Below are 19,140 nucleotides of genomic sequence, written 5' to 3' on the forward strand. Positions count from 1 at the left end.
CGCCTCTGGGGTTTTTTTTTTTTATGGGCATTCCTGGTGGTTCTGGTCCTCGAGGGGCAGACCCCCCCCCCCCCCCCTGTCAGGAGAGCGGACGATCTGCTCTCCGCTACTCGCGCCTGTCAGTGTGAGTGGAGGAAAAGCCGATATATACGGCTCTTCCTGTTTACACTGTGATTGGACACAGCTGATCACGTGGTAACCAGCCTTCGTCGGAGCCTCTCCCTTTTTTTTTTTCACAAAACCGCCAGAGCCTCTCTACCTCGATCGGAGATGCGGTGTGTCAGACTGAAACACCACACCAAGGATCGCAGCTCTGCGCGCCCCCACGGCTTATCCTGCTGGACATCGTATGAAGTTCAGTTAGGATAACTGAACCACTTTGCACACATCATAATGCTATATGGCCTGCGGGAAGTGGTTAAAGCGGGGGTTCACCCAAAATTTTTTTTTTACCATGACATTCAGCCCAGTTGTCAGAATGACAATCGGCTGTTTTTTTTCAGTGCAGCACATACCTAATTTTCACCGCCGCTTCCGGGTATGTAATGTGCGGGACTGGGCGTTCCTATGTGATTGACATCCTTCCGACCGGCGCATTCAGCGCGTCACTAGTTGCCGAAAGAAGCCGGACTGCGAGTCGGCTCTATACGGCGCCTGCGCACCGACGTTCGGCTTCTTTCGGCAACTAGTGACGCGCAGTATGCACCGGTCGGATAGATGTCAATCACATAGGAACGCCCAGTCCCGCACATTACATACCCGGAAGCGGCGGTGAAAATAAGGTATGTGCTGCACTGAAAAAAAAAAAAAAAACAGCCGATTGTCATTCTGACAACTCGGCTGAATGTCATGTTAAAATTTATTTTTTTGGGTGAACCCCCGCTTTAAGAGGAGGAACCATAAGTGTGCTGCATCAAGCTGAAGTTTAGGTATGGCAAATTGTACAGTTATATTGGTCCAGCTTGAACCACTGTAAGTATGTATATGCCATACCTGTGGGATAACAGTAGAAGTTGGAAAGCCCTGTAGTAGACCACACTACTACAGTGATCTCTACTAGCCTCCAGGTCCCAAGCTAAGGGACTACCCTGTTGCTTGGTGAACACAGGAGGTCACTTGCTTGGCACAGACGCCATTCAGAGCACATTTTGCATATTCTCAGTGAATGAAAAGGGTGATGTGGTGAGGCGGAGTGGCGACGTCCTGATCGCCACCTTATTACATCACCGCTCGCCTCTCCACCTCTATCCAATCAGAGAATACTTTGCATTACCATAGAGTTCTTTTAAATCAAGTATATTCTGTTACCATACAGTAAGGGTATGTTCACACTATAGTGCTATACACTATGTTTTTGTAAATTGGGGTGCACCACAGCAAGCTGTGTTGGGCTCCATGTACACGGGACGTTTTTTCAACTGCTCCTAAATGATTAAACTTGACAGATCGTAACCCACGTTTAAAACGCCTGTTTTGGCGTGTTTGCATTTTAGAACAGTTTAAAAAAAAAAAATACGCGTTTGGTGTCTGAAACATGAAAATTTTCTGCATCTGAATCCATTTTTTTGTTTTCTAAGAAACGCTATTAAACGCAAATGCCTAAAAAACGGCAATAAACGAGACTGTGTACATGGTCACATAGGATAACATTGAATGAGTTCAGGAGCAGTTGAAAAAAACGTCCACCTGCCTCTAAACGTACGCTTAGCAGCGTCTCGTGCCTTTGGCTACTTATTCAAAATGAACAGACTTTGTTGCAGACTGCGAGACTGGGCTACAGTTCAAAATTAACGGTTCCATAGTGCACCAATGAACACATGACTGCTGAGGCGCAATGAGCCCAGGTACCCCTTAACTGTAATATATATATATATATATATGTGTATATATATATATATATAAAACCTTCCCCCTTGCCCCTTCACCCTATTAAATAAACACGCTTACAACTGTTAAAGCGGGGGTTCACCCTTAGAGGGCACTTTTCCCCCTTAGATTCCTGCTCGTTTTTACTAGGGGAATCGGCTATTTATTTTAAAATATGTGCAGTACTTACCCGTTTACGAGATGCATCCTCTCCGTCGCTTCCGGGTATGGGCTTCGGGAATGGGCGTTCCTTCTTGATTGACAGGCTTCCGACGGTCGCATCCATCGCGTCACGATTTTCCGAAAGAAGCCGAACGTCGGTGCGCAGGCGCAGTATAGAGCCGCACCGACGTTCGGCTTCTTTCGGCTACGAGTGACGCGATGGATGCGACCGTCGGAAGCCTCTCGGAAGGCTGTCAATCAAGAAGGAACGCCCGCTCCCGAAGACCCATACCCGGAAGCGACGGAAGAAGATGCAGCTCGAAAATGGGTAAGTACTGCTCATATTTTAAAATAAATAGCCGATTCCCCTAGTAAAAACGAGCAGGAAGCTAAGGGGAGAAAATTTTTTTTTTTACAAATGGGTGAACTCCCGCTTTAAGTTGGAAAGGGCAAGGCCACAGCTTTATTAAAAGCAAACATAACATTTTGAACCTTGAACATTTCAACCAGTGCCAGTCACAGTTGTACTGTGAGCACACAACTCAAAAAGGGGGGGGGGGCCTGTCCTTACCATAAGTGCTGCACAGGCCGCCTACTTCCGGTTTCTATCAAGGGCATGGCCCATTATAGCCATTTTATGCTGGCAAGGTCAAGAAAACCTGCGTCCAGCGTAACCCATGGAGCCCAAGCCAGCGAATCCTAGCAAGGTCATATCCAAAACCCAAATTCTTCTTGTACCTCCGAACTTCACCCCGACGAGCAGCCCAGTAGATGAAGGAATCGCCAACCATCCATACTAGAACTGGGTAACAACCTAAAAATCAAAACGGGCGTGTGCGGACGTACAAAGAGAACCGGGATGACTCCCACCTACCCAGACGCTGGAGTTCCGTATCGGAAAAACCCATACCAGAAGCAGCGGTGGCAGCACCGATGCAAAACGAGTGGGTCGCAAAATCGTGCGAAGGGAGGCCCATTATCTCGAGGCAACGATGGAAAACCCGTAAAGATCGGAACCTGCTCAGGGATGAGGAATCCGCATGGACGAAAAAGGTGCAGGCCGGGGGGGGGGGTGCGTAGACATGAAAGGGGAGGCCAGCGATACAGGGCAAAAGGGGCCACCGCAAGTGTACAGAACAACCCTCCTACCCTTGCCAACGACGTCCGTCTTCGAGGAACGCAACAACACTGACACGCAGCGCTTAGAGAAAGATACATCCTACGCCAGAATGCAGCACCTGCCAAGCCGGACACGGGGACACAGACAGTGGGAGAGGCAGCCGTAGGAGCCCGGGCTGACTGACATGCGGCTCTAGGGCTCCGCGAGCGGGGACAACGGGAGGAGGCACGGGCTGCAGCAGAAGCAACAGGCGGGGGGGAACCCCCGGTGGCTTCGGGCAGACGCTCTGGTCCTCCGAGGAGGAGAAGTGCCTAAATTAGCCTCAGAACTGGCTTCGGGGGGGCGGACAGTCATATAGGAGGCCCTGGAAGCACTGGGACTCAACGAGATGGAGGGCGGGCCCTCCTCCAGGTCCTGGGTTCCTAGGGCCCCGAAGCAGAGTTCACAGGTGGCGGAAGCCATTTCAGGGGAGAGGAGGGCAAACAGCCAGTCCGCTTGACCTTGAAGAGCCAGTTCGTGGACCCTAGCCAACAGGAGCTTGGTGTCCATGACTGAGGTAAAGGTTACTCACAGCAGGTCACAGCTCTTCTAAACACGTTTCCCAAAAGACCAGAATTCCCTGGGGTGATGCCTTTTACCCGAGCTCGGGCCCATCCCATCCCCCAAATTAGCCAATCCTTTGGTGACCACCACCTTGTCCAGTACCTGGCTATGCCCCCATCAGTTAAGGCTCTCTTTCCCTAAGGGGCTCAAGAGGCCTTCATAGGAGTTTATTTACTAAAGCTAGAGAGGGAAAAATGACATACAATTCTGCAGAGAAACCAATCGGCTTCTAACCTCAGCTTGCTTTAGCACTAAAACCTGGAATCTGATTGGTTTCTCTGCAGAATTGTAAGTAATCTTTCCCTCTCTAGCTTTAGTAAATAACCCCACCGTGTCTTGCAGCAAGCATTTATGAATGGGCCCCAAATTGAAATTGTAATTTATGTGGATAACATTAATCACTATTATAATGGAAAACCCCATAGTTTGTACAGCTAACCAGTCAAACGGCAGTCTCCATTTGTATCATGTACTTATGAAATCTAGAATGTATATGAGGTGAAATGGAAGTTTTGAAGTAAACATTCCACTAGCATTTGCAACACTACACTTTTGCTTTGACACACCATGCTAGTGCAAATGCACCAATGACATCAATACTATTCTGCTTGGCATAATTAATTATTATAATAATAATAGGTAGCAGTGTTAAGGCCTTAAAGGGGGTTGTAAAGGAAAACATTTTTTCATAATAAGCATCCTTTACCTGCAGACATTCCTCTTTTCTCTTCCTCATTGTTCGTTTTTGCTCAGAAGTTGCTCTATTTCTTCTCTGTTCTGTTCACTTCCTGCTTGTCTGATTGTTACTCACCACCGTGACGGGAGGGTTTACTGCGGTGGTCAGTAACGTGCTCACCCCCTCCTGGGAACTACATCTGTGCGGCAGGACGTTCTCTACATGTTGGAGACTTCAAGGAGGTGTGAATTACTGGGTGTGCTGCAATGCATACTGGGAAATGTAGTTCTTACATGAACGAGTGCCGCAAACCAGGAAGTGAATGAGAGAACAGAAACTAGAACGCCGGAGGTGATATAGATAAAGGAATATAATAGGTATTTACTTGTTGTTTTTTAACAGAATCATTACACTATTCTGTCTGTCTACCTTGCAGACATTCATTTTAGGCAATATTTTTTTTCCTTTACAACTCCCTTTAACCGTGCAGTTAAAGTAAGGGGTTTAATGGCATATATATTAAAGGGGTTGTAAAGGTAAAAAAAATGTTTTCCCTAAATAGCTTCCTGTACCTTAGTGCACCAGTCCTCCTTCACTTACCTCATCGTTCGATTTTGCTTTTAAATGTTTTTATTTCTTATGAGAAATCCTCACTACCTGTTCTTCTGTCTGTAACTACACACACTTTCTCCCTGGTGTGACCCTCCTGCTCGCCCCCTCCCCCCTCAAGAGGCTTTATCCACACCAGGGAGAAAGTGTCGCATTACGGTGTGCAGTTACAGACAGAAGAACAGGAAGTGAGGATTTCTCAGAAGAAATAAGGACATTTTAAAAGCAAAATCGAAGGATGAGGTAAGTGAAGGAGGACTGCACTGAGGTAAAGGAAGCTATTTAGCTATTTACAACCCCTTTGATCTACTCAAAGTACAGCATTTAATATTGATACCGATTATTTAACTTTTTGTATTTTAGTTTCTTTATATTGAGCCATTTATTTATTTTAAATATTACATTTTTTGTTTGGTCTTGTACATTTGTAGAAGGCTTTCTGCTTTTGTGAAATGTGAGAGCCTTGTCTCAACAAAATAAGAGCGAAGGTGCTGTAAATCAGAGTGGGAATTTAGTGGCCATTGACATCCAGGCTTTAATGCTGTTGACCTTTTTTGTCTAGTGAAAACGGCCCATATATCAAACCGAAAAAAGCATGGCGGTGTGCTTATGGCATCTGACAAGACACATGATTTTTCTTTGGAAAAAGCAGTGTGGATCTTCATTCTCCAAACATCTAACAAATAGACATCATAAATTATTTGTGTTAATTCTTAAAACTGAATGGGAGTCCAGACAATTTCTGTAACTTACTTTTCTATCTCTTTAACATACTTAAAGCGGAGGTCCACACAAAAATGTAACCTCCGCTTTTCGTAACCCTCCCCCCTCTGGTGTCACATTACCTTTCAGGGGGGGGGGGGTGTATATGTGTGTGTGTGTGTATGTGTGTGTGTGTGTGTGTGTGTGTATATATATATATATTATTTGTGATGTTAGTGAGTCATGCATATACCTAATGTTTTAAGGACGCTCTGCTGTTATCTCCATCTGTAGTCTAGAACTTTTTCTGTTTTGCTAATATACATTTAATATGTGACAAAGGTTTCCTAGAGTGGTACGAGTTAGCTAACGTCTGAATAGTTTGGTAAGGGTAATGGCCCATACACACGATCCGAATATCGGACCAAGACGATCGTCCGAGGAAGAATCGTACGGTTTTCCGATCGTGTGTACACTACTTTCGAAACCCGATAACGACAGTTCATCCGATATTAGATCGGACAAGCATGAAAATTTTCCTCGTACGATTTTCGTTTAGTCAGTATAGTTGTCATCCGACAATACAATACAAATACATTACAACAGGCCACGACAAAATCCAGGCGCCAGGTCGCAATTGCGACAAGAAATTGTGACCTGGCAAACCTCAACTACCGGCTGGAGCGATCGCGGCGGGCCCGCACCCGCCGGTTATTGAGGCCACGCCTTTGCGGCCTTCACAGAAGGAAGCTGAGGCCTGCAGAAGGAATCTAGGAGTGGTCATCTTGTGGCGGCCATTGGCATTACAGGTTACATTACACTATATTACAAGTAGCAAAAAACAGCAGTTCTAATGTGTTTTTTCACTGCCATCTCCTTCCCTCTAATTAGAACCCCCAAACATTATATATATATATATATATATATATATATATATATATATATATATATATATATATATATATTATTGTAACACCCTAGAAAATTAAATGGCGGTCGTTGCAATACTTTTCGTCACACCGTATTTGCGCAGCGGTCTTACAAGCGCATTTTTTGGTGGGGAAAAATACACTTTTTTTTAAATAAAAAAAATGAGAAAACAGTAAAGTTGGCCCAATTTTTTTTATACTGTGAAAGATAATGTTACGCCGAGTAAATTGATACCCAACATGTCACACTTTAAAATTTGCGTCCGCTCGTGGAATGGCGACAAACTTTTACCCTTTAAAATCTCCATAGGCAACGTTTCAACGCTTCTGCGTGCGAGCTTGGCGGTACGGGGTTTGTTTTTTGGCTCCTAACTTTTTTAGCTGGCTCCTAGATTCCAAGCAAATTTGTCAAAACCTGCATTACAACACATGACATCACTTCCGATTTATTTTTCATTTTTTTCTGTCGTACGAGAATTTTCGTGACTTTAATAACCTATTTAATTTCTACTTGCGACTATTAAGCGAAAAAAAATCATACGATCTGTCGTACAATATTGGGATCGTATGTACAGGCCATAAGAGTCATCCTTCTGATTGATTTAGCATATACTTTTTAGTTCTGTAAATAGGATGCTACTTATAGTTTGACTATAATTTAACATGCAATTTTTCATATTTACCTGACTAAAAAGTTTTTTATAAATATTTTTTTTCCTAGCCATAATCATAATAAAGAACATTTGTGCAAAACTATATGTACATTACCTTTAATTATGTAGCACCCAGTATAGGGCCATCAGTTTTTGACCCTTCCAGTGCCCCTGATATTGCCAACCAGAAGGAAGATAGAGGGAATTTGGGGTCTCTATTGAGCTGCATTGTTCACAAGCCAGCCTGACACAGACTTGACCTCATCATCTTTGTTTCCTCTAAATGACCGTATCAGAAGAATTGGAGGATCTTAACACTGTACTGATCCCTACTCACACAAAGGTGTACTTGTCCCCAATTCAGGGCACTTTTTCTTAAGTCATTTGTAATTGCTGCCCAATCTGGCAGAAATCGCCTATTGTCTACAAATAACTTTTTAGAAATGTGAAAAGGATGGCGTCTAAGGGTCTTAATATTGACAAAACTAGGTAGACAAAAAAAAAAAAACATTTATAATATATCTGCACTGTTCTGAGATGCTTGAATCTTTTTTGGGGCTAATATTGTGTTTTTTTGTTTTTTTTTGTACATTCTTCTTATGTATTTATTTTAAAAATACAACCTTAAAAGCGGAAGTAAACCCTCCTTTTTTTTTTTAAACGCCTGCAAGAGAAAGGCATAATGAGCTAGTATGCACAGCATACTAGCTCTTTATGTGGCACTTACCTGAGATCGAAGCCCCCAAAGTCCTCCTCGGTCCCGTCCGCCGCCGCCATGTCTCCTGGAGCTTCTTCCTGTTTTCGCCGCTCCGCTGTGATTGGCCGGAACGGCGATGACGTCGCTCCCTGCGCACGCCACCCTGTTATGCCATTCACAAAAAACGTCACGCTCAGTGCACCTGCGTCGTTGTGTACGTCGCGCATGCGCGTAGACATCGGTGCAGTGTTTTCTGCATATATATCCTTAACCGTGTAGGTTATGGAGATATTTCTTGCACCTACAGGTAAGCCTTAATCTAGGCTTACCTGTAGGTGCAAGTTGTCACAGTGGCTTTACAACCACTTTAAAGTAAAGACTTTTTTTATTTTTATTTGGATAAAGCAGAGAGGGATTAGAACACCCACCAGGTAAGCAGATTTACCTTCTCTATTTTTCCTGTTTACCATTATCATAGAGCCCGGGTTCACACTATATAGCGAACACAGACATCACGTATAATTCGCACCTGCGTTGCGGTGCCGATCGAATGCGATGTCTTACAGTTCAGCCATACAGTTGTAGGGCTGAACTCGCATTGGATTTGCAAAAAAATAGTGCAGGGACTTTCATTTTCTCGCATTGGAATCGGATCGCATGGGGCTTCTCACCCTTGCGATCCGATTCCTGTGCAAGTTCACAGTTCGCACTGCGATCTGTGAACCGATCTGGGGCTGTCATTAACATTGTATTGACACCTGTAGCGGTTCGCAGAGGACGGTGTGAACTGCCTGTGGGAGAGATGCGATGCAGACTCGGCAATGTAATCTCGCTGGTTCCCGCATTGCAATAATGTGACAGTAAAAGAAAATTCCATATTTTGGGTTGTCCCCATAAAAGTATGAGATGGGAAATCTTCCAATGGGGACAGTAGTTCTGGTGACCCAGGGGGGGTCCCCAATGAATTCCATTTGCAGGGATTTTCTCTCACTTCCTGTTTGGCTATGGGACAGGAAGTGAAGGAAAAAGTCTGCAATGGTACACAGATGGCGAAAGGAAAATCTGACAGGCGTTATAACCCTCCCTTACTCTATCCAAAATGAAAAAAATACATTTTGCCTATAGTTCTAATTTAAAGAAACATTTAACGTGTTACACCCGTTTTCAGGTTGGAACATGCAACATGTTCCCAATGCTACAACCACGGCCTGTTCCCCCCACCCCGTACTAGCTGTCACCTTTTGAAAGCGGCAGAGCCCTGCACAGCTGCGTCATTCATTCACACAGCTCTGTGTGTGGAGGATGTACTAGCTCTAATATCCTTTGTGGCTGTCGGCTTGTAGTTCTCAATGAAATACCACGTCGCTGTGGAGTGCTGGGGTAGTTCATTGATTCTTCCTGTTGGTGTATCTGCCTGGCTGTATGGGATGTACGGGCACACAGATACACTGACAGATCTGCATGGCACCAGCGCTCTGCTGATCGCTGGTGAAATGCCTTACAGGCTTCAAAAATATTTTATTTTTTATTTTTACCTGTAAATAAATGTGCATTTTTTTTAAATGTATCCTTTAAAAACATCCCAATGTGTTTAGATCAGTGTCTATTTTTACCTTCTGCCTTTTTATGGTATTTAAAATCCCTTGTTTTTTAACATCATTTCTGCATTCTAGTTACATTTTGAACTTTTTGGCTTTAAAAAACCTAGAATTGGCAGAAAAATATAAAAAAAAAAAATTCTCCCTATGTGTCATGGGTTGAAGCTTTGCTAATTATACGAGATTACTGCCGACTGACCGCTGACCTTTCTAAGATGCGTGAATAATCAATACATGAAAAGCCCATATGCTTCTAGGGCTTACGCTCATCATTTCCAGAGGGCACTCATTTACAAATAACTATTCCAACATAAAAACAAACTAAAAAAATATCAATAATATTTGCTCTGGAGGATTATCTTTGTTTTAAAAAAAAAAAAAAAATCTAATAATTATTTGAAATTTATTGAATTTTTTGTTGCTAATCAGTATGAATGGCCAATGTCAAGCGACCAAAACATACCTTTTTAGATCATTTCATACTAGATGTAAACTGCAAATTGGTTTTCATTTCAAAAGTGCTGCATATATTGGCACCTGAAAGTCGTGGTCTGTGTAAATAATACAGGGCAACTATGGGGTTTAGTGGAAAAATATGAAGTTCGAAGCCTGTTTGTACCTAATTTTCTGTACTTCACAAATGATTATGCTAAATAAATTGACTTCCTTTTATATATTGTCCATTTATAGCTTATCTAAACTCATAGACAAAAATATTGTATTACAGCTTACCAGTCCTTTTTTCAGAATATGAAGTCCTGCTAGATCACTTCATGCTGCCCATTTTTGCAGCTATAGCTGCGTAAAACATAAAAAATTAGTGCCTATACTGTTTAACCACTTGATCTCTGGAAGGTTTTACTCCCGCTACTACTGTGGGGGGCAGATGAGAACACTACGGGGGGGGGGTGGCAGAGTAGGACTCTACTGTGAGGGGTGGAGAATGGGATCAGAGGAGGACACTACTGTGGGGTAGATAAGGAGGCAGAGGAGGACACTACTGTGAGGGGTGGAGAATGGGATCAGATCAGAGGAGGACTCTACTGTGAGGGGGGAGGCAGAGGAGGACTCTACTGTGAGGGGGGAGGCAGAGGAGGACTCTACTGTGAGGGGGGAGGCAGAGGAGGACTCTACTGTGAGGGGGGAGGCAGAAGAGGACTCTACTGTGAGGGGGGAAGCAGAGGAGGACTCTACTGTGAGGGGAGGGGAGGCAGAGGAGGACTCTACTGTGAGGGGAGGGGGAGGCAGAGGAGGACTCTACTGTGAAGGGAGGGGGAGGCAGAGGAGGACTCTACTGTGAGGGGAGGGGGAGGCAGAGGAGGACTCTACTGTGAGGGGAGGGGGAGCAGAGGAGGAGTCTACTGTGGGGGGTTGTGAAAGGGGGGGGCAGAGGAGGGCACTACTATTGGAGAAGGGTGTTGATATGAAGGGGGTTTGAGGACATTACTGGGCGATGTAAATGAAGGGGGGTGGGGGGCTGTATAGCTGAAAATGTCCTTAGCCCGAAAAATATAAACAAATGCAACAATTACCCTCTCCAAAGACATGCTGATAGGTTAATTGGCTTCTGTCTAAAATTGGCCCTAGTATATGAATGTGAGTTAGGGCCTTAGATTGTAAGCTCCTTGAGGGACTGATGTGAATGTATAATGTATATGTAAAGCGCTGCATAAATTGACAGCGCTATAAAAGAACCTAAATAATAATAATAATTACTTTTAAAGACTGATGAATGGCGAAATATAAAATGTTTGTTTTTAAGTTTAGATATCCTTTAAGAGATGATCTTATGACTCTCTAATCTGTTGCGTTTTTTTTTTTTCAGTATGGAGCTGAATTCAGACGGTTTTGCCTTAATCGGTTCAAACCAGGAAATTTTGAGGAATTCTACAACCTTATACTTCAAGTCCATAATATCTCCAATGTGGATGTTATGCTTGGATATGCAGATATTCATGGTGATCTTCTACCCATTAACAATGATGATAATTTCTTAAAAGCTGTGTCAAGTGCCAACCCCCTCCTAAGAGTATTTATTCAAAAACAAGGTAAGATGCCTGTTTTTTTTTTTTATTATTTTTTTTTTCTTCATTAAAGGAGTTGTAAAGAATTATTTTTTTCACCTTAATGCAATCTATGCATTAGTGTGAAAAAACATTGAATGCTGTCGCCGCGCACCCCCCTCTCGTTATACTTGCCTGATCCCTCGAAAGTCCTGTGCGGTCCCGATATCCTCTTCGCCGCTCAGCCTGCCCGCTGATTGGCTAGAGCAGATGGATTGAGAGCAGCGCAGCCATTGGCTGGCGCTGCTGTCAATCACATCCAGTGACGCGGCGGGGCCGAGTGAAACAGTGAGCGGCTATGGCCGCTCGCTGTATAACAGGAGCGCGCCCGCAATTACTCACCACCATACGAGCTCTCGCATGACTGTGGTGAGTAATTGCGGGGAGGACCAGAGACAGCCGCAGAGGGACCCCAGAAGACGTGGATCGGGGCCACTCTGTGCAAAACGAACTGCACAGTGGAGGTAAGTATAAGATGTTTGTTATTTTAAATGTACATTTTTTTTTTCCCTTTACGAACGCTTTAAGGACAATGGTAGACTTGATTATATATATATATATATATATATATATATATATATATATATATATATATATATATATATATATATATATATATATATATATATATATATATATATATATATATATATATATATATATATATATATATATACACAGTGATTTGCAAGCATTTTATCAATAATTAAAGGAGGAAGCATTTGTAATATTTGAAGTAGATTGTTTGGGTTTGCAAAATGTTGTCTCTTTTGCTGTAATGAGCATGCGTAGTGATCAGCTCAGATGTTTTTTGGATCCTACTCTGAAGTCGTCTGAGCCATCCTGCCAGAAATCTGTCGCTGCACACAGCCAATCATATATGACCGTGGTATTCCCAGCCCCCGCAACCACATGTATAGAAGGAGGGGTGTGTGGGTGTTGGGTGGTGAATGCCTTGGCTGCTTGTGATTGGCTGTGTGCAGTGACAGCTTTCTGGCAGCGTAGGATCTGAACATGCCTGAGCTCATCCCTCTCCATGGACAGGCTTCTGTATGCCTATTCTGAAGTAAGTCTGCCCATAGATGGGTGTTTGTTTTTTGATCATCCAGTGGGCTGATTGGAGGAATCCTGTTTTTTTTTTTTTTTTTTTTTTTTTTACTCAAGTGACGTGGATGGAGGAATCCTTCATGATGCATGCTATTGTCGATCACTTTTTATAGGCCTGTTTTTTCATATGCCTATTTTTTATTATGTGTTCCATTGCACAGCGTCATGTTGGGTTTTTTCTTTTGCATTTTTAATACACCTGTGTTGGGTAATCATGTGAACTTTTTGTATATACTATTTAAGTGTTACTTCGGTTTTTTTTACCAGCCATGACTAAGGACTAACGTCCAAAACGCGTAGGCTGTTTTACAGCTTTGTACATGCATTTAATAAAGAAATACTATTTTGGATGTCATCCCGAGTGCCAACCATCCCTTTCCTTTATACTGTACCCTATAGAGAACCTGTCCTACTGTTTTCAGGCAGTGGATAGTGTAAACTACCCATCCTGTATGGGCACCTGCTGTCCGGATCGAAGGTGCACTAAATGTATGTTGTATGGTTATTTTTGCTGTAAGAAGGATTGGTGATTATTTACTGAAACTGACGCGTGCAAAATCTGGTATAGTGCTGCATATCCAGGTTTAAAGGGGCTGTAAAGGTCCCCCCCCCCCCCCCTAAATAGCTTCCTTTACCTCAGTGCAGTCCTCCTTCACTTACCTCATCCTTCGAATTTGCTTTTCATCGTCCTTATTTCTTCTGAGAAATCCTCACTTCCTGTTCTTCTGTCTGTAACTACCCACAGTAATGCTTGGCTTTCTCCCTATTGTGGAGAAAGCCTCTTGAGGGGGGAGGGGGCGAGCAGGAGGGTCAGGACACTCTCTATTTTGCAGATAGAGAAAGGAGCTGTGTGTTAGTGGGCGTCCTGCTCGCCCCCTCAAGAGGCTTTCTCCACACCAGGGTGAAGGCTACAAAACGCTCAGGTGTGAATGCAGCCTAAGCGGCAGAGACGACTGTAACATGGCGGGGGCGGGCACCTCTCCCGTCACCGTTTTTTTTTTTTTTTTTTTTTTTTAAGTGATCTTGCGGTGAATCCGCTGCGGTGACCACTCTTATCCTAAATGGCCGCCCACCGTTTCAGAAAATATCGGGGTTATGGCAACTATCTGCTGACATAACCCCAGTATTCTGCGTCAAAGTACTGATGTAGAGCTACGTCGGTTTGCGGTAAGTGGTTAATTGAACAAGCTGAAGTTAGAAGCTGATTGGCTACCATGCACAGTTGCACCAGATTTTGCACTTTCCAGTTTTAGCAACTCTCCCCCATTGTGTCATAAATCATTTTTGCTATGAACCTCATCTAATGTCTATGGTAGGGCCGATACAACTAATCGATTATGAAAATAGTTGTCAACTATTTTCATAATCGATTAATCGGCCAGTTGATTAGTTGGCCTGCATATAGTATGCATTATTTGTTTACATATCAGGAAATACAGTGCAGCACACATACAGCTCAGTACACCATCCATACATGTCACTAAGTGCCTGAGAATTTTTGAATGCGAAAGTGTGAGGAGCAATGCCTCATGGGACATGTAGTCCTGGGCAGGAAGTGAGTGGTTCTAAAGGCAAAAGTTTTTTGACCTTGCTATAGCGGGCTCTCTATACTATACTTTGCAGCTTGCTATTGAGACACTCTGAAGGCAGGAGGAGCCAGAAGCATCGGTGAGGGACCCCAGAAGTGGAGGATCTGGGCTGCTCTGTGCAAAACCATTACACAGAGCAGGTAAGTATAACAAGTTTGTTTAAAAAAAAAAAAAAAAAACGCTTTAAAGACTCTGTGTAGGGAAGATCAGCATCTGAACCCAGAGAAAGTGGAGGTAATAGAAGGCATTACAATTACTGCAGTTGGTTATTTATATTTACCACTGCAAATAGATATTTAAGAATAAATTGCCTTTTTTTTTTTTTTACATATTAACTAAATTGTACACCACACTTTTTTTCAAGATTATCCGATTAATCGAAACAATAATCGGCCAACTAATCGATTATGAAAATAATCGTTATTTGCAGCCCTAGTCTATGGAAATCTAAAGTTGGGCATACAATCCCCAGACCAGGCTGCCACCTACGCTTGGCTCAGATGGCTTGTGCTGCAACAAATTAGAATATTCATGTGAAAAATGGTTATTAGGCATCCCTGTTTTTGTAGTGGTTTAATGTGTTTGAAGCATATTAATAAAAAGCCGTTACGTTTGAGTGCAATAATCATAGATCCGATTCTCGGCCCCGTTTTTCATTATGGATATTTGGTAGAAGTGTCTGAAATGCTCATTTATGGGTTTATTATTCTCAAGCGTCAAAGATTTTCTGGCTCTTGGCTGCCAGGAGTAACCATAGGAAGTAGCCCGCTTTGCCTATTGTGGAACATGCTATTAAAGATTAAATCTTTCTATTCTGCAGCTTCCTAGGTTTGAGGGATTAAGATTGTAATTTAGATAGCGAGAGGTCAATGAGCCTTGGTGAGTCACTGAGAAATTTCTACTTTTGTTTGAATGTTGGCATTTAGTTGTGAAGACATTGCCTGCAGGGTGGCAGGAGATGCAGCAGTTGGAGGTTGCCTAGTGTTCTGGATAGATAATTATTAGAGGATGGAAGGAGATTGACACGGCAGCTGTGTGTAACTTTGCAAGACTATCGGACTCATTTCATGGCTTCATTGGCTTACACAAGGCTTCAGGGATTTATGGCAAGTGTTTTACAAGGCCTTGTTGTCAAATTGTAGCTTGTGTGACATTTCTGGCCCATGCCCTCTTCGTATATTCTAGGTCTGAACATGACTTTTATTGACCCCTTTAAAAGGAATCTGCGTAACGCAATTAACCAATAAAGTGCTATAAAGCCATGAAATAGAATTTAACCTTCTCACAAAACAGCCCTCAGAAGGCTTAATAATGAAAGACACCAGACTCCAAATTTGTTGTGTATGATCACTTCTAAGACAGTCCGTTGTTTTACACCAGGGAGATTTGTATTCTCTTGGCATTAGCGTTTATGTGGGCGCTGCGTCCTAGAACATCTGCAAATGTTAAAGTTAAAAGTTTCATCTGTAAGAGAGATAAAGATCAATCGATTCTCCCGTTCCATCTCATGGTATACTGTTATATCACAAGCAGTTTACAACTTCATGTTGAAGTTTTTTATTATTTAAAGTTAATTTGCAATAAAATCGCACAGCAGTAGCAAGCAACCATATTCTTTTTTTTTTTTTTTTCTGCTTTAACCTGGATATTGCTGTGGGTTAGTGACATGAGTTCTGTGCATTGCTCTATTGGATAAACCTATTAGTAGAGTTTCATTAGCTCTAAGAGCCATATACATGGGGAACAAAGGAAAACCTGTGCGTGACTAGTCTTCCTACTCCCCATCTGTGTAGGTGTGAGTCAGAACCTGCGGCCATGAACCCGTAGGAGCCTTATTTTCTGTGCTTTGTATATCCGTCATCCTCATCATGCAACTCTGGATGTGGGCAAGAAATGGCGTGATCCTTTTTTTTTTTTCCCCTCATAACTTTAATTACATAATTTATGTTCATTTATAATAAAATTATTTCATACACAGAGAGGTCTAATATGTAATATTGATTTCAAAGGATAAAACCAAACTTACCGTATTTATAGGCGTATAACACGCACCTTCTTTTGAAGAGGGTAGTTTTAGGAAAAAAAACATATTTTTTTAAATAAACCACTTTCAAGTAAAATAATGGGCAGTGCCCATCAATGCAGCCTGATTAGTGCCCATCTGCAGCCTCAATGCAGCCTGATTAGTGCCCATCTGCAGCCTCAATGCAGCCTGATCTGCGTCCATCTGCGGCCTCAATGCAGTCTGATCTGCGCCAATCTGCAAGCTCAATGCAGCCTGATCTGTGCCCATCTGCGGCCTCAATGCAGTCTGATCTGCGCCAATCTGCAGGCTCAATGCAGCCTGATCTGCGCCCATCTGCAGCCTGATCTGCGTCCATCTGCAGCCTCAATGCAGCCTGATCTGCGCCCATCTGCAGCCTCAATGCAGCCTGATCTGCGCCCATCTGCAGCCTCAATGCAGCCTGATCTGCGCCCATCTGCAGCCTCAATGCAGCCTGATCTGCGCCCATCTGCAGCCTCAATGCAGCCTGATCTGCGCCCATCTGCAGCCTGATCTGCGTCCATCTGCAGCCTCAATGCAGCCTGATCTGCGCCCATCTGCAGCCTCAATGCAGCCTGATCTGCGCCCATCTGCAGCCTCAATGCAGCCTGATCAGCGCCTCTCCATCTCTCATCAATGCAGTGAAGGAAATCACTGAGCCGTCATCTCCCGTATACTCGGCTCTCAGTTGGTAGTCGCATGCACAGTCCCGCCATCAGCATTGAACCAGCTCCTGTGATAGACAGGTCACTGGTCCAGTGGCGGAGGCGAGACTGTGTGTGTGCAACGTGAGAGCCGAGTAAACAGGAAATGATCGCTCTGTGAATTCCGGCAGCGCTCGTTCCCCTCCGAGGTACACTATCGGCATATCACACGCACCTATGATTTGTCCCCTATTTTCTGGGGACACAGTGCGTGTTCTACGATGATAATTTCGATATTATTAATTCAGAAAAACATTGCTTGTTGTGTACTAATAAATCGGCTCTAATACTGTGATATCAATGTGTGGATGGCTCATGTGTTAGAATTGGCTGGCCATACATTGTACAACTTTCTTGTACAATTTTCCTTTAGACCAAAATCACATAATATGAGGTCAAACCTAAACACTTTCAATTTGGATGCAATCAGGCAGGCCTTTGTACTAGTTAAAAGATATGTAAAGGTTTGTTTTAAAAAACAAAAGAACAAACATGTCGTGTACCTCCTCTGTGCAGTTGGTTTTGCACAGAGTGGCCCCAATCCTTCTTCATGGCACTGCATGGTACCAAGGCATGAACAGTATATGTTAAGTGTAGTGTGGTGGTGTGACTGGGCCCTGAAGCAGAGCAGAGAGATTTATTCTGGATAAGTATATTTGCATATTGGAAATAGACTATCATAAACTGCTAGATTTTATTATATTTTTTAAATATTTAATATAATTAATATTTAATGACTATGCGGAATATGGGGTCATTATAATTTATAGAATGTTTGTTTTGTTTTTAAACCATAAATATTTTATTTTATTCTTTTTGAAACATGCTTTAGTCACTTCTTGTCAATAGATATCTTGTTATCCATTTTACAGTACATAATTGAATGTCTTGCCATTGGTTTTGTACATGGGTCGCACAGGTTGGCATGATTCTTACTGCTGCACTGACCAATAATGAATCGGTGGCCTTTCAGACTTTGCACACTCCACATTATCCTCAATTTACATTTGGTTGTGCTTAAACAAGTAGCAGTTTATCTTAATTTGATAGTGGACAGATTTTCAGTTTTGTTCAGCTGTTTTCTAGTCGCCTTAATCAATGTAAATTATTTGTGTCCCTTATGCGTGTTATGCTTTGTGAAATCATTGGCCTAAAATAAAGGCATCTTTCTATGAAATGGAACAAAGCTTGCTTAGGTTTCTGAATAGCCGTTGCATCTGCTGCTTTTTGTATGGAGGAATGTTGGTTCAATTGGTCCCATTGAGGGCAATCGTAATGGACAGGCAATAGAAAGACAAGCTGATGTGCTATGTTGGTTCCGCAGATGTAAGCTGAATGCAGTGGGTTTCAGTTAATCAGTATTAAACCCAAAAGTTTAACATTTTATTATATTGCAGCTTACCATTTCTTAGATGTGATTGCTGTCGGTGCCAGGACAAGTTCATCCAGTGCCCAGGGCAAAAATTTAAAATTGCACCCCCCTTCATTATGTGTAAGCTTATGAGGAGGAGAGAGAGAGAGCACAGCTCACGCCTCCTATCCTTGATGCTTCAGCGCTGGGCTGACAGATGTAGTGATGCCGCTGTCACTACACCTGCCAGCCTTCTAGTAGAAGGAACTTGCGGCACCACCATTCCTAAAATGCATGCTGCACCCTGGGCAGCTGCCCATTCTTACCCACCTCTTGTCCTTGTTCTGATTTGCTGTACAGTAAGGGATAAGTAAGGATTGGGGAGGCGAGGGTGGATTGCTGGTAACCAAGGTGATTTTAGATATCAAGCACACAAGTATGATCAACAGTGGTATGCAAAGTGTTATATAAGCAGAATTTTATGTTGGTTTAGATGACGAAGTAGTTGTTTTTGGTAGAGCGTCGTTCAGGGTTGTACAGGTAGATATATCTTTGTAGCAAGCGGTGGATGTAAATTTGACCCATGGTGCCCAAATTAAGCAATGGCGTTTGGTGTGGGCAGGGATGGACTGGCCATCGGGACTACCGGGAGATTCCCGGTGGGCCG

At 43.1% G+C, this 19,140-nt stretch overlaps 1 protein-coding gene across 1 annotated transcript in view; it reads left to right on the forward strand.

Moving 5' to 3' along the window:
- The window catches only part of PARD6G (par-6 family cell polarity regulator gamma), a 152,160-nt gene that overhangs the window by 33,122 nt on the left and 99,898 nt on the right, over positions 1-19,140 (forward strand). Inside the window, exon 2 of the mRNA XM_040353826.1 lies at positions 11,441-11,663. Within this exon, the coding sequence (XP_040209760.1) occupies positions 11,441-11,663 (223 nt within the window). The remainder of the gene's footprint in view (positions 1-11,440; positions 11,664-19,140) is intronic.

The sequence above is a fragment of the Rana temporaria genome, chromosome 5 (genome assembly GCF_905171775.1).
Source record: "Rana temporaria chromosome 5, aRanTem1.1, whole genome shotgun sequence".
Classification (NCBI taxonomy): Eukaryota; Metazoa; Chordata; class Amphibia; order Anura; family Ranidae; genus Rana; species Rana temporaria.